At 36.0% G+C, this 15280-nt stretch overlaps 2 protein-coding genes across 4 annotated transcripts; both read right to left on the bottom strand.

Moving 5' to 3' along the window:
* Positions 1 to 2782: 2782 nt before the first annotated feature.
* LOC133821035 (uncharacterized) lies at positions 2783 to 5848 on the bottom strand. 3 transcript variants are annotated; one of them, XR_009887271.1, is made up of 3 exons: positions 4741 to 5848; positions 3803 to 4623; positions 2783 to 3704 (listed from the first exon to the last, which is right to left on the bottom strand). XR_009887271.1 is itself a non-coding variant. In XM_062253568.1 (2 exons), exons 1-2 carry the CDS (start codon positions 4864 to 4866, stop codon positions 4194 to 4196), a joined length of 579 nt encoding a protein of 192 aa, XP_062109552.1. In that variant the 5' UTR covers positions 4867 to 5844; the 3' UTR covers positions 2783 to 4193. The 3 variants fall into 3 exon arrangements, 1 of the variants encoding a protein (XP_062109552.1); XR_009887270.1 differs by having other exon boundaries at positions 3803 to 4646; positions 4741 to 5844; XM_062253568.1 differs by having other exon boundaries at positions 2783 to 4646; positions 4741 to 5844.
* A 3556-nt stretch (positions 5849 to 9404) lies between these two features.
* LOC133822451 (sphingosine-1-phosphate lyase) lies at positions 9405 to 15023 on the bottom strand. The gene is made up of 15 exons (XM_062254790.1): positions 14684 to 15023; positions 14564 to 14609; positions 13656 to 13807; positions 13495 to 13554; positions 12782 to 13006; positions 12564 to 12705; positions 12293 to 12343; positions 12109 to 12200; positions 11697 to 11823; positions 11458 to 11473; positions 10612 to 10719; positions 10439 to 10493; positions 10204 to 10350; positions 10011 to 10089; positions 9405 to 9665 (listed from the first exon to the last, which is right to left on the bottom strand). The coding sequence occupies exons 1-15, from the start codon at positions 14887 to 14889 to the stop codon at positions 9543 to 9545; spliced, it is 1629 nt and encodes a 542-aa protein (XP_062110774.1). The 5' UTR covers positions 14890 to 15023; the 3' UTR covers positions 9405 to 9542.
* Between the last annotated feature and the right edge of the window lie 257 nt (positions 15024 to 15280).

The following is a 15280-nucleotide window of genomic DNA, read 5'->3' on the forward strand; positions in this document are numbered from 1 at the left end:
CTGGTCGAATTGATTATTGTAGCATGGTATAAACTTGGAAGTATGCTTCCAAGGCAGATACATTCATCAGCTGGCTAGGAAGATCAGGGCCAGAATGATAGACAGGGTCAGAATGATAATTAGGGTCAAACCCCTCCACCAGCTCCTAAGAACTGGCAGCAAGTGCTTGCTGATTTGCAAGCCATGTTATTGAGGCAGGAAGAAGAGATCCGCCTCCTGAGACAGCAACAGGTTCCAACAGGGAACATTTTTCTAGTGGCACCACTTGTGATGGTGCCAACAATAGATCAGCCGCCAGAGGTTAGGAATAGATGGGAACCTCTTTATGAAAGGTTCAGGAAATAACACCTTCTAGTCTTTGAGGGTAGTGCAAATCCGACTAAGGTCAAACAGTGGATGAGCATGGTTACCACTATCCTGGATTTTATGAGGGTTGTTGGTAATGAGAGGGTGGCCTATGCCACATATATGTTTCGGGAGGATGCCCAAATTTGGTGGGAGGTGATATCCCAAACCATAAACATTAATACCTTGGATTGGGAAGAGTTTAGAACTCTGTTTAATGAAAAATATTATAATGATGCCATTAGGGCTGCAAAAGCTGAAGAGTCATGTGTTATGTGTGGACGACACTTTTTTAAAGACAAAATACGGTGGGCAGATGTTATGTGCAGTCGTGCTGGATGCAAATAACCATCTATATCCAGTTGCATTTGGTATTGTGGATAATGAGAATCATGATTCATGGAAGTATTTCATGTCAAAGCTAAAGGAAGCGATTGGGGAAGTTGAGTACCTAGCATTTGTATTTGACAGTCATGTAAGTATTACACATGTAATGCCCCACGTCACTATGGTTGCTTCTTGGAAAGACTCATGCTGGTTTGCAGGGCCAGTCATCATTCCAGGAAGCAACCATAGTGATGTGGGGCATTCCAAATGGTATCAGAGCCTTGACCCAGTCGGAAGTGTGGCCGACGGGGACGTCAGACCCCTAAGCGAGGGGGGGTGATTGTGACAGATAGAATCCTGCGATCCGCAGGGGGAAAGACCGGGTAAAAATTGTGCAATCCCACATCGCTTAGGGAAGGTCAAGTGTGATGATTCTAAGACTGTGTAGGTATGGGACTACACAGTTGAAGATGGCTTAAATGGATTGATGAGGGCTACCTATGCCAACAAGATGCATCTTCTTTTCGGTATACCATCACTTGAAAACTCCAAAGTTAAGCGTGCTTGACCTGGAGTAGTCTCATGATGGGTGACCTACTGGGAAGTTTTCCTAGGAAGCGTGCGAGTGAGGACAAAGCACGCTGGAAAGACTCGTGTTGCTTTGCAGGGCCAGTCATCATTCTAGGAAGCATCCATAGTGACGTGGGGTGTTACAACACAAGCCTTGGAAACTATTTTCCCTGATCCCTATCACGGTGCTTGCTACCACCACATTAGTATGAATGTGATTGCTAAATTCAAGACTGATCATTGTCATATGTTGATGTATAATGCGACATATGCTTTTAGGAAATCTGAGTTCCACGCTCACTTCGAAAAAATCAAATCAAAGACCTAGCTATCGCATAGTACCTAGAAGTCATGGGTTTTGATAAGTGGTCTCATGCTTACTTTCTTGGAAATAGGTATGCCATTGTGAATTCTAATTTAATTTATGAAATCTTGTAAATGTACATTACTATTAAATGTTAGTTTTCTTGGAAACTAGGTACAATATAATGACACGCAATTACACTGAAAGTTTCAACAATAAGACTGCTGGGAGCTTTCCGATAACTACATTCATTGAATTTATTCACTTCATACTTCAGTCCTGGTTTTGTGATAGGAGAAAAGCTAGCGAGAAGACTACTACAATTCTTGCACCGACCTACGAGAAAGATTTGGTGGATATGGCTGAGAAAGCTCGTTCTTGATCCCTTATGCAATAGGGAGGCATGAGTTCCATGTGTTAGATGGTGAGTTGAATGGTGAAGTCGACCTCCTGAATAAGACATGCACATGTGGCATGTTTCAACTTATTGGCACTCCATGTGTTCATGCACTATCTGGATCCCTTAAGAGATGGGTGGACTTTTATTCTATGTGTTCAGATTACTATAAAATTGAGACATGGAGGTCCTCTTACACATAATCTATATCCCCTACTGGTAACGAGGAAGAGTGTATTGTTCCACATGACATTATGACAATGAAAATGAGAACACCTACGCAAAAAAATCTGGTTGGTCGTCCAGAAGAAACAAGGTAGGCCTAAGAAGAAACGCCATCCTTCCAATGGAGAAAAAATGGTTGTAGAATGCAAGTGCATCACATGTGGATGTCTAGGCCATAATAGGGCAAATTGTAAAGTTCGAGTTTGAAATTTATGGCATCGATGTTAGACTTTTTATTTGTGTACTAATGGATTTTGTTAATCTTTTTAATCATTTATCCATAAGCATCGATGTGTCATCAATATACCATCGATGTGGCATCGAAATGGAAATATGAAATTTTTAATGGAGGTCTACCATCGATATGCCATCGAAACGGAATTGATGTGGCGTTGACATGTCTAAATGCACTGTTCTTTAATCATTTATCCATAAGCATCAATGTGGCATCGATATACCATCGATGTGGCATTGAAATGGAAATATGCAATTTTTAATGGAGGTCTACCATCGATATGCCATTGAAAAGGCATTGATGTGGCATCGACATGTCTAAATGCACTGTTCTTTAATCATTTAGCCATAAGCAACGACGTGGCATTGAAATGGAAATATGAAATTTTTAATGGAGGTGTTCCATTGATATGCCATTGAAATGGCGTCGATGTGGCATTGAAATATCACATAACAGTTTTAATTACAAAAAATATAATATCGAGTTACCATCGAAATGATATCGATGCGACATTGTTTATATACAAAAACTAATGAGACATCAAAATAAATGTTCTAACAGATAGAAAAAGTCAAGGGTACACATTCTTGTAAAAAATGTCTATGCATAATTTATTCCTGAAGTACTGAATGTGGTCCTCGATGGCATACGATAATGGAATCTCTCCAAGAATAAACTCCAAGTGCTTGATGGCGAATATGTCGCAATCTTCGCTGAAATCAAGAAATAACATTTGTGAGTTTATTGAAAATTAAAGGAGAACATGATTATGACAAAATGAAGTTAGTACGTCTAAATATCTAATTCTAGATTGTGGGAAAATATCAGTGGACATGCGCCACCAATCAAAGTTTGGAACGATGATCTTCGGTCTAGCTATTTTCAACTTGGGGTGTCCTTTAAACATACCGGAAGCACTGAGTAAAGATGGAAGCATCCTAGTCCAAGGCTCCATCAACTCAGTCAACTTATCATGACTAAAGTTGGAATGATCTTAGTCAAATACAGTGATCATCCAATCAGTCAAATTTATCTTGCAAAGGACCCAATGACGATTTTCCAGGCACCAGTGGAAGTAGATCTCATTGCAATCACCCCAAGGCTTCTTGTATTTTTAGCATCTCCTTTCGTGAAATTAAGAATATCCTCATCCCATTGGTTAGTTCTGCTCTTGTTCTTGAAGTCTTCATATCTAGCAGGAATATTGTGCAAATGATAAATCAAGTACGGTGGCTTTCACGGGGTACAATTTAGAAACTAAAAATTAGACTCCGTATAAGATCATTTGCAGCGTCAAGATGCTGCAAATAAACAAAGTATCGTTAAAATAGAGTATCGTTAAAATAGAGTATTGTTAAAATGAGATGAATGTGTTAACAATGAATACAAAAAGACTTACAGTCTGCCAACCATTCTTTTACCACCTTCAACTTCAGGAACCAAACAAGGGTGCCATCACAACCTTCCAACTTCCTCGGTCTGCTGTTGTCAATCTCATCGAGTACCCATCGGTTAAAATTTTTCAACATATCTTGATCCAACACCTTTAAAGGATGGATCATAATTGGGTCCTTGAACTTTGGTTTCTTAACTGCTGACGTATAGTCCTTGTACCTTACTGGTCTCTGTCTAGTGCGCTTACCTATAACAGGAGCAATTAGTAAACAATCTATTTCATTTTTAAAAAATGTAGTAACTCATGGATTAGTAGTACTTAAGGTCATCTACACTGGCTGAGGAGGGGTGGCTTCTTCAACAGGAGGCTCGTAACATGTGGGGAGGACATCGTTCTATACGTTCTCTGCTAGAGTGGGTGCAAGAGTTGGAGTGGGGAGGATACCACCAAGTGCTGCCATCTTCTCCAATATAACTTCTTGATTCTTAAGGAGGACACCTAGAGTGGCCTTAACCTCGTCCACTGCACCTGATAGTCTGGACATCTTACCCAACATAGCCTCATAAGCCCCAGGAGCAGAAGCAGAAGTAGGTTCTGCACTAGTATTTGGAGCAGCCTTAACCTCGTCCGTTGGGGCATCATCCACAAATATGCCAGCCTCTATGGCTATCTCAGCCACCGCAACAGCCTCTACCTCAAGATCATAAGGTCTTCCATCCTCTGGCGCATGCTGGATCATATTATGCAGCATCACATACCTAGGAGCATCCCCCTCTGTCCTCTGATATATGATGTCGAAGAAATCTCGCTCGTCTGGTCGAGGCCTTAGGATATACATGCATGACAACTATAATGGAAACAAAACAGGCAAATTACAAACGACATAAGTTGATAGGTATAAGGCAAAAAATTTTGGATTTTTTAAATTTAAAATAACTTACACGTCTCCTCGCAAGTATATCCTTCACATGCGAATGGTTCGGGTGGCCTGTGCTCTCCCACTGTAGGATCTTAGGGAACTTAAATCCACAGGGCTTGGGGTATTCCTTGTGCAAATCAAGAATCATCTTGTATGCCCAATATTGCAAGGTTGGTGGATACCCCTTGCAGGTGTACTTTGCCTCCACCTAAACACCCTTAGAAGACTCCACCTCAGTGGTCTTCTACGCCTTCTTACCATGTATTGTAGCACCAATCGCTTTCATATCTCTACTGAATTGTTTCATAGTTGTATCGAATGAAAGAGATCCCCATGGATACTTCTCAAAATACTCTAAATCCTCGACCATCGACAATGAATCTCGTCAAATAGCATTGTCGTTCTCAATGACCAATAGTATCCCCTTCACAAAGTAAACCAAACCGAGCTTGTACAAATCATTAGGTGCATCGCACATACTAAAAGCTCGTTCCAACATACATAACTTAATGTCTTTCTCGGGTTCCACATTGAAATATGTATCGAGTAGGCGGGAGGATGTAAGGTGAGGTTGAATGTCAGCGGCAAGTGGTGGACAGGAGCAGCTTAGGCCAGTCATAATGGCAAACTCGTGCACCCCAAACTTACATAAGTTTGGGCCCATCAAGAAGTGCACCTCATCATCACGCGGAGACTTCACCTTCTTCAAAAGCAGTGTATGCACCAATTCCCCAGAGAACGAAAAGGCAGGGATTGTGAAGAATGACCCAAAAATAGACTCATTCACCCTCCCCAACAATCCCTACTCCTCAAACCTTTTCTTCAATTTAGTTAACCTATCGGAACCCCTATAGGTCATACGACCGACATAATGATCCTCTATGGGGATCTCAAGCAGTGAGATACGTTTGAGTAGCATATGCAAAATATCCAAAAAAAAGAGAGAGAATTAGTTAAATTTACAAAAAAATAAATAATCAGTCTATTGTTGTCATCAAAACGCCATCAAATTACCATCGATTTGGCAAGCAAAAAGAAAAAATCAACATAGACAAGTATGCATCTAAATACCATCGATATACCATCAAAATTGATTTTACAAATCAACAAACAAATTATCGATATGTCATCAAAATGGCATCGAAATTGCATCGATATACATTTAACAAATAACAACTGAACTAAGCCACCCTTGAATCAGCATCGAGATTGCATCGATTATATACAAAATAAAATCAAGAGACAATTTATCGATATTCCATCGAAATAACATCGATTATGCATCAAATTTCTTTCAAACAAGTAATATATAAAATCCATCGACATCGCATTGACATAGCATCGATGCATCACCATTTAAATGAATGGGATCGAACAACCATTGAAATGGCATCGAAATTATTAGATATATAAAAAGAACTCTAAAACCAAGAAAGCATTGAAGTACCATCAAACTAGAATTGAAATTGCATCGATAGACATTTAACAAATAACAACTAATACTAAAAAACCATCGAATCAGCATCAAAATTTCATCAATTTTATACAAAATGAAAACTGAAAAACTATGCAAGCATCAAAATGGCATAAATATTTCATCGATATAGCATCAATTTATTATCGCTTTTATTTAATGATCCATAAAAAATTCATCGATTGAGCATTGATGACACAACATCGATTATTAAAAAATATACACATGCACTGGATGTCATCGAATTACCATTGTTTAAGCATTAAAATGGCATCGAATGAACATCGTCCGATCAAAATTTTGCAGAATTTAAACCCAATCTTCCAAAACAATGCACATAGAATCAAACCCATTTCAAGCTATGTTTTTGCAAAATAGAGATTAAAATCCTACATTAGGATTAAAATCAAACCCATTTCATCGATTTTATACATTACGATTCAAATTTAAGAAAAAAACAAAAAACGAGCTTACCGTTGCCGTTGACGGAGAAGATGGTGGCGACAACATCGTGCTGGCTGTGACGAGGAGAGAGAGACTAAAAATGTGAGGGGTCTACGAGAGAGAGAGAGAGAGAGAGAGAGAGAGAGAGAGATAAAGAGTTTCGCCTGAGAGAGAAATGAGAGATGTTTCGTTTGAGAGAAAGAGTTTGGGCTGAGAGAGAGGGAAACTGTTTGAATGCTAGGGGTGTTTTTGTCCAAAAAATTGGAAACGTCATATATTTGAGATAGTAACTTATGTTGACATTTTAAAAAATTAACTATGTTAAATGGCATATGTCCTGAAATTTCCCAAATACTATTCATACTTGAAAAATATTTTAATGTTAGTTTATTCATATTTTATTATTGTATAATATATATTGTTATCCCCATTTCCTGCGTGGACCCGGGACATTCGTCCAGGCCCATGGTCAGGGGCTATTCAACATGTGGGCCCGGCCCAAGGCCTCTTGGTACGGGAATGTCCAAGAGGGGCACGAACCTGGGTGCACTTCTGGGCCCACAAGGAGGTCCGGTATGGTCATCCGGGACAGTCATCCGGGAGACGTGCAGACAGTTCGAACCTGCCACGACATACGCGTCCTGGTCCCGCACCCTGGTAACGGTCCGGGCCTGTGGTAAATGAAGAGGGACAAAGGTAAACGAACCCGGATCACATCGTCCCTGGTTGGTGGGACCAAGCGTCCAGGACCCTGAAGCCGCCCCACTCCGCGTGGGCGTTGTCCCTACTTTTCACCTGCGGAAAAGGCCACCTCGAGATCGCACGCCGTTGTTTCAGATCTGCGCTGCCAAGTACTCTGACTGGTCTTGTCCCCTGAATCTGCCTCGTAACTCGAAGTGTACAGACCAAAAGCACCGTTTTGTCGGGCGAAATATAGTTCTTGGGCCAACTTATTGGGCCTTAACTGGTCTGGAATTCATGTATGTTTTATCTTTTATATTGGGCTCCCACTAGAAAGGCCAAGAGTATCCATATCTCTGATGGGCCCGGGTCATACCCGGCCCAGACCCAGTGTTCCCATAAGCCTATAAATACAGGCTATAGAACACTGGAAAAATGATCTCTCTTCAACTAGTATACAGTTACTCTGTCAAAATATAGAGAGAAACTCTATTGTAAAAAGTTTTCCAAGCTCTAATACTACTGACTCGTGGACTAAGGCTCATTAAGGTCCAACCACGTAAAAATCCCGTGTTAATCTTCTACTTTTCTTATCATTACTCTTAAATAATATTCTTTAATATAGTTTCCGAAAATCTCGGTAAACATATATGTATAAAAAATATATTATGAAAATGATAAAATATAAAATATTTAATGTATGGTATAATATAAAATAAAAAAAAATTGGGGTTTCTATGATATATTTTAAATGATGAAGAAGACTAACCGTTGTCACCTCAATATTCAGTCCAAAATTATTGACACATATCTAGAAATTTTTTTATTTTTTTGAAAAATTATATTTAAAAATATATTTTACAATCATTGAAAAATGGTCTTTTTTTTTCACCAATTACTCTAATATTATTTATCAAATATATATAAATAAAGTGAAAGAGAACTTCCTTATCTGTTCTAAAAAGAAAAGGAATCATAAAATTTAAAAATTAAATTAATTAATGTGGCGTACTTATAAATACATATACCCAGCCTAGATAACAGGTATTGTCATGTGTTTATATTTAATATGACATGTTTTATCGATATATAAATTTTGTAATATTTATTTATAATAATTATTAATTGATATTCTTTATTTGTAAAAATTACATAGTTTGGTACTATTTGTGTGATTAAATTTTTAATATTCCCAAATTACCCCTAATTTTAGTGATTTATTTGATTTTCAATTATTTTATTATTTTTAAATGATTTAAATATATTTTCAAAATTCATAAAATAAAATAAATGTTTAGTTAAAACTCTAAAATATTTTTAATAAAAAATTTAATTAAGTAAAAATAAAAAAAAATTGGAATTAAAACATTAAAAATTAATTAAAATCTTATTAGTTAACTTTAATTAAACCTAAATTTTAATTTAATTAATAAAAAAAAACTCATATTTCACCCAATCCTACCCTCACCATCTGAGTTCCCCACCTTCCCATTCTCACCTACATTTTTTTGTTGTTTCAAAGTTGAATTGATTTATTAACTAAATTAAAATTTAGATTTATTTAAAGTTAATTAATAAAATTTTAATTAATTTTTCAATTTTTTTAATTAATTAAAATTATTTTAAAGTTTTAATTAAACATTTATTTTATTTTATGAATTTTGAAAATATATTTAAAATAATAAAAACAATTGAAAATCAAATAAACAAACAAAGAGTATCTATTAATTATTTGAAATAGAAGGTATCGAATTTTATTTACTATGAATTTTCTTAAAATCCTATGTAAATATTTGACGATTGAAGTGATAAACAGTTGTCCAACAGAATTTGATGGTTTTCTAAACATGTAAATAAATATAATTAAATACCCTTCTATGTAAAGTCATTTTGATTTCTGTTGTTATTTGGTATTTCATTAGTGTTGAATCTGTTTTTGTTTTAGTGCTTAGATTTGAATGTTTTGACATTGATTATAACTTTCTTATGCTTGATTGACAATTAATATTTTCTTTTTATATAATTTTTGAGATAATAGAGATTGAATTTTAAGTAAATTGCGAATTACTTTTTTATTTTACCACATATCATCCAACGATTTATGAATCTAAATAAATAATAGTGTATTTCTTTTACAGCCCTCAAACCAAATAATTTAGGCTAAAAATCGAGTAAAAAACGTTTGGAACCAATCAAGAGTCTAAACGAATGCCCACACATTAGAACTAGCATGCACCATCCATGTAGTTTACCAACAAGTCCTGAACCATGGTTCTGTCTGGAATCCTCCCTGCTGCACCATAGATGGGAGCTAGCCCGCCGTTTATCGGACCGGGATTCTCTTTCACCTGAAAATATCAGTAGAAGAAACAAAAAAATTTAAACTCAGATTGATGGCACCAAATAAACCTGGAAACCAATCACCATCTTCCTGGGAAAAGCTGAAACTTATGCTGAAATGGATTTGTTTGATATTTATCTGTAGGAATATATTGTTTTGGTACTCTATGTTTTGACTTAATACTAATTTTTAACCATATATTATTGATAATACTCAATTTAGTATCCAGTGTTTTACTATACAATAAAAAAAATACCTTAGACTCGAATAGAAGGTTAAAACATGTATTATTAAGTAAAACAACAAATGGTATATTCCATTTATTTATTGATTTTGCCTAAAAATCACTCACTGTTTTAACTGATTCCTTCAAATCCCCAAGGAAGTCCTCAACAGCTGGTACATGTTGAAGGGTTACGCATATATGAATGCTGGTTTAAATATCAAAGCAAAAAATAATTAGATTTCTGCTCATACAAAATGTATATATTTATCCATTTAAGTTAACAAACATGTTAAAATGTATAGTGTGTGTTTGTGAGCACCTGTTGGGTCTCTGAAGTGCATTTAAATGCCAGCCTTTAGATGACATTATATCATTTACTTCGAATATGTCCAAAACATCAGATCCAAGTGCAACAATTGTCATGTCTGGCCTTCCAACGATAAACAACTCTGGAATTTCTTTTATCCTGCAACGATTAAATTAATGAAGTTGCATCTTTCCCACCCTTTAAAAAAATAAGTTCTTGAATAGAGAGGAAAACTGAAAAAGCGTACCCTTTCTGGATTCTCTTCGATACATCCATGATTAGTCTTGTGTTCTCTAAGTACCCTATGAATATTAGAATGGCACAGGATTACAACGAAACCCACTTGCCAAGCAAGTAAAATAGCAAAAACATACATTGATGTTAAATTAGCAATAATAGTAATACAAAAGAGTTTATCACCTTCTTCCCCCAAAGACATCATGGCTGCCCAAGCTCCAGCTATTAAACCACCCGGCCTGCTACCAGCTATGGTTGGAGACACGTAGAGGCCACCTGACCACTCCGTTACTGCAACATGACAGATATAAGACCATGAGCATATGTTAAAATCCGTAAACTGAGACAAGAAATCAAAGAAAAAAGTTCTTGTCATTGGCCTTCGTATCTAGAATATTAGAAAAAAATCAGGAATTGTTTCTAGTACCACAATATGCAGGCTGTAGCCCCACCCCAGTCAAATGTATTAAGCATTCATATCAGTTGTTTTTGCTGAGTAATTTCCCAAATTCAACTCCATTCTTACATAACACATGATTTTGTTAGGAATTTCTCCCGCAAAAATGGAAGAACAAAATAATGAAAGAACTCTAGTATTAGCTACCCTGGATTTCAAGAGCCAGGAATCCCTCCCAAAGCTGGTTACGGCTACTAAAATTCTTCACGCCTCCTCTACTAACTCACACCACTTAATTACTAATTCTCTTGGTACATCATAAGCCATGCACCCTACTCCCATACAAACCCCTCCCACATGACTAACTCTCAGCCACGTGTCACTCTCTCACCCTTACCTCTCCTTGTGTACACATGTGATAGGAGGTCTATCAGATTTTAGTGAATATATACAGGAACAACTATGAAATAAGGACTGGGTTGGCAAATTCAAATATAACTTTGACATTATGATACAAAGGATAGATAGCAAATGACAAGTTCAATCTTTTGAGCAATGTGACTATATTCAGGGTGAAGAGGACTAAAAGGAAGTCACATTCAATGAAATTTAAATTGATCAAAGTAACTTACCGGCAACAAATTGATGCTGCTCAAAAGTAGAAACCCAATAAAGCCAACATTCCCAGCAACCAAGATGCCATGAATAGAAAAAGGACATTAGAATCTATTTGTACAAAACAGCATACGAAGAAAACTAAAAGCAACATAATTGTAATATATTTTGAGACATTACGAGTGACACAACACCAGCCTCCAATTCATCATCTGTAAATTTTGATGGACATTTCTACCAAAACCAAGAGTCTTACCTTTCTGATATCATGATTTTTATACAGAACCACACTAGTTCCCTTAGGAGCCAATCCATACTTGTGCACATCAACTGATGCTGAGGTCACTCCTTTGACGGAAAAATCAAAAGGGGGGATAGGATACCTGGAAAAGAAATAGCTATCACCATCAGTTCCAGTGAGGAGAATTTCCAGCAGCAGATATACATGTAGATATGCAATAAAATATCATAATTATGACTGCAAGTACATGTTGATCTTGTTACGAGGATATATGGTAGACATGCAGATATCACCAAGAGACAATAATGAAAAAATCTCCTACAAAGCTAGATATGAAAAATAATGAATTTTGGTAACAAGAAAATTTACTATACCAAAATTAAACTTAACAGCTAGAGTCAGGTAATAAAAGATTCAGAATATGTACCCTAGTCTACGAGCAAAAGGCAATACAAATCCACCAAGACAGAGGTCCACGTGTAGACATATCCCATAGCTAGAAGCTAATTCACCAAGTTCCTGCAAAGTTGTTTCCAGACTTTCTTAATTATTATTGTATCCAAAAATGAAATAACTTTCCCACAAAAGTGCAAAACCATATTGTCACTCACCTCAATAGGGTCAATTATTCCATGAGGGAAACCAGGTGCAGATCCAACAATCTGCAGTATAAAAGAATTAGCTCAAATTCAACTGATAAACATGATATTATTAGATGGGAAATCATCTACACTAGTGACTACACAAGAGGCATCCATGGTTCCTTATCTATTTTTGTGAAAGTGGGTATAAAAGTATAATGATCCTTAGGAAAACAATGCACGAAAATATGGAAAAATAAATGAAATAAGATAACAAAAAGTCTGAATCTTCAATGTATACCAAAACAGTGTTTCTACTGATATATCTTCTAATTGCTTTGACATCTGCTTGAAATTCTTTATTTACAGGAACACGCCACAACTTGATGTTAAAATATTGCGCGGCCTTGTCATATGCTGAATGTGCAGATTCAGGTATTATCCTGAGCTTGAAAAAAATTCAAACCATGTAAAATACTGAAACAAAAATGGAACTTTAATTTATGATTGTAGACATACATTTCTGGTCTCGATATTCCTTTCTTAGCTTTCATATAGTCACGTGATGATTTCACAGCTAATATGATACTCTCAGTTCCTCCTGAAGTCATGTTTCCACATATTTGCCCTCCAGAAGATTTTTCTTTACTGCCAAGAAATGCAGCAGTCATGGCAACCACTTCAGCTTCAAACCGTACAACACTTTGGAATACCTCCAAATGTAATGGATTTGTATGTGCAAACCTGAATGAAGCATGAACAAGTTCAGACAAAAGAAAAACATGTATATGGACGAGAGAAGCTATACTAAAAGCCAGCAACTATTGTTGTGAAGATAGAAAAAGCACCACTGACGAACTTTATTGGCTCACTAATGCTCCACAAACAGCATACCAAGTTGCCAATACACAACAGGATTTCTATTTAATTCCAAAGGTTTTGAATTGGAAAACTGCAAGTCCAAATTGACATATCTAAACCCCTTATATTTTCTAAATAAGAACCAATAACAAAGGGACCAATTATACATATCAATTTTCTATAAAGTATCTATATGTATCTTTTTCCCTTGAGTCCTAAGTATATCCAGTAGACATAACAAAATTCCTCCTAAACTACTCTCATCATTAGGAGGAAAAAAATGAGCTGATGTTAAAGAACTGAAACACGTGTAACAATATTAGAATATTCAGAAGAATATTTTATATAATGGATGTGCTAGGCTTACTAACATTGAGCATGCCTCATTAATCAGAGAAAAGTGCCCTTCACTTTCACTTCCGCCAATATAGCTGCAAAACAACAAAAAAATGTTGATGATCACGGCAGCAAAAGGCGTAATATACTTCAATTTATTTAAAAGTACAAGTTCGCAAACCATTACTAAACATACACTGTACCAGAGCATTTTCCTTGCCAAGCTACATCTTTTCTTTTCTCATCATTCATTCTGTCTATGACTCCTGCTCCCATCCCCACACTTGGCAACTCAGTCCTCCAACCTTGTCTTTTAGATTTACCACCCGAATTTAATTTATCTACAACCTGTTTGTTCATTGAGGACAAATTCCAGAAAATTAATGCAATCTTAGGAAGCAATTAAATCAATCTAACTGAAAATTTGGGGAAAGAATATATGTACACAAAATTACAAATGTAAATTGATTAACCCTTTGACTGATTCAAGCAAACATTTTGGAATTCACATAGCTTCCCAATAACCAATAAAAAAAATTATAAAGTAATGGGTCATCCACAAAAATTGTCATTAAAATAAATTATCTACTAAGCAATGTCACTAAAACATGATTGAAAGCTTAATATGAATGAAAGTAAACTATTTTCCTGGAGTAATAAGCCACTATTCCAATTTTTCAGCACAGACTTCACTTTTGCCCATTCTAGTGCTTCAAATTCAAAGTCCAATTGAGTGTCAATCACTGTCATCAAAGTAAAGCTGATAGAGAGGGGCCCATCAGACCGCTGGAACCTTTTCACTCCATTTGAGCCTTTGATTTAAGAGTTCTTTAAATTCCTCATTTAAATTAATAAATAAATACTCCAAGACCTAGACCCACATCAACCTCTGAACAAAGAGCATTGAATAATGTGGGGAAACACAAATAATAGGTTGTGCAAATACTGGGACGGTTGCTTATACGCAATGAATGCTTCTCATACAGTCTCACTCAGTACTCATAATCAGAAGTACATACGTAAAATCATAAATTCGAACAACATTCTACAATGAAAGGAAATATTATAAGACTAATGCACAATTCCAGGGAATTGAAATCCAACCTTCTGTTTCTCGGCATCGATATAACCCTTTACACCTGGTACCAATCTGTTTCATACAAAATTGAACCAAAATGACCAAAACTCATAATTCCAATAAATAAAATAAAATAAAAAGCTTACTTGATGGTGTTCATGAAAAGAGATAAGACGGTAGCTTTGAGTCCTTTCCCATGGACAACGCAAATAAGCGATTGGAGTACAGAAGCTAGGAAGAGAGCAAAGAGAGGAGCCGAAACCAGAACCAAAGGCTCATATTGCGATAAGTACGAATTCGCAAGAGTTGTAAAACGAATCCATAGAGAATTCAGAGAATCATAATAATCCATAGCTAGCTCTGTGAGTGCGGAATCAGAACATACATAAAAATGGAAAAAGGGAAAACGATGATAACGATGGTGATTGAATTGAATTTAGAAATGAAGAGAAAGTGTTTGCGAAAATGAATATAATAGCAGAAGACTAGAAGTCGTAGCGTATAAGTTATATGAACTTTATTATATTTTTAACATTTTGTATCAATTGTAATCTTTACCCAATAATTAGTTTTGTTTTTTTGTATTAAAATATCACCATATGGCTCATTGTCTTTTCACACAATGTTGAGATCTGAGTCGGTTCACAAAAAAAACAATATTATTAATTAAAATGTTTATTTAGTTTTCTTTAATTAAATTTAATTAATGGTCAATTTTCAACGGTAATATATGATCAATTAAT

The sequence above is a fragment of the Humulus lupulus genome, chromosome 3 (assembly GCF_963169125.1).
Source record: "Humulus lupulus chromosome 3, drHumLupu1.1, whole genome shotgun sequence".
Lineage (NCBI taxonomy): Eukaryota > Viridiplantae > Streptophyta > Magnoliopsida > Rosales > Cannabaceae > Humulus > Humulus lupulus.

Coding starts and splice junctions, on each gene's coding strand:
- LOC133821035 (XM_062253568.1), bottom strand. CDS start 4,866: ATGATTCTTGATTTGCACAAGGAATACCCCAAGCCCTGTGGATTTAAG. Junction 4,647..4,740: donor ATATACTTGCGAGGAGACGT/GTAAGTTATTTT, acceptor TTTCCATTATAG/TTGTCATGCATGTATATCCT.
- LOC133822451 (XM_062254790.1), bottom strand. CDS start 14,889: ATGGATTATTATGATTCTCTGAATTCTCTATGGATTCGTTTTACAACT. Junction 12,201..12,292: donor GAATAATTGACCCTATTGAG/GTGAGTGACAAT, acceptor ACAACTTTGCAG/GAACTTGGTGAATTAGCTTC. Junction 10,351..10,438: donor TCGAAGAGAATCCAGAAAGG/GTACGCTTTTTC, acceptor TAATCGTTGCAG/GATAAAAGAAATTCCAGAGT.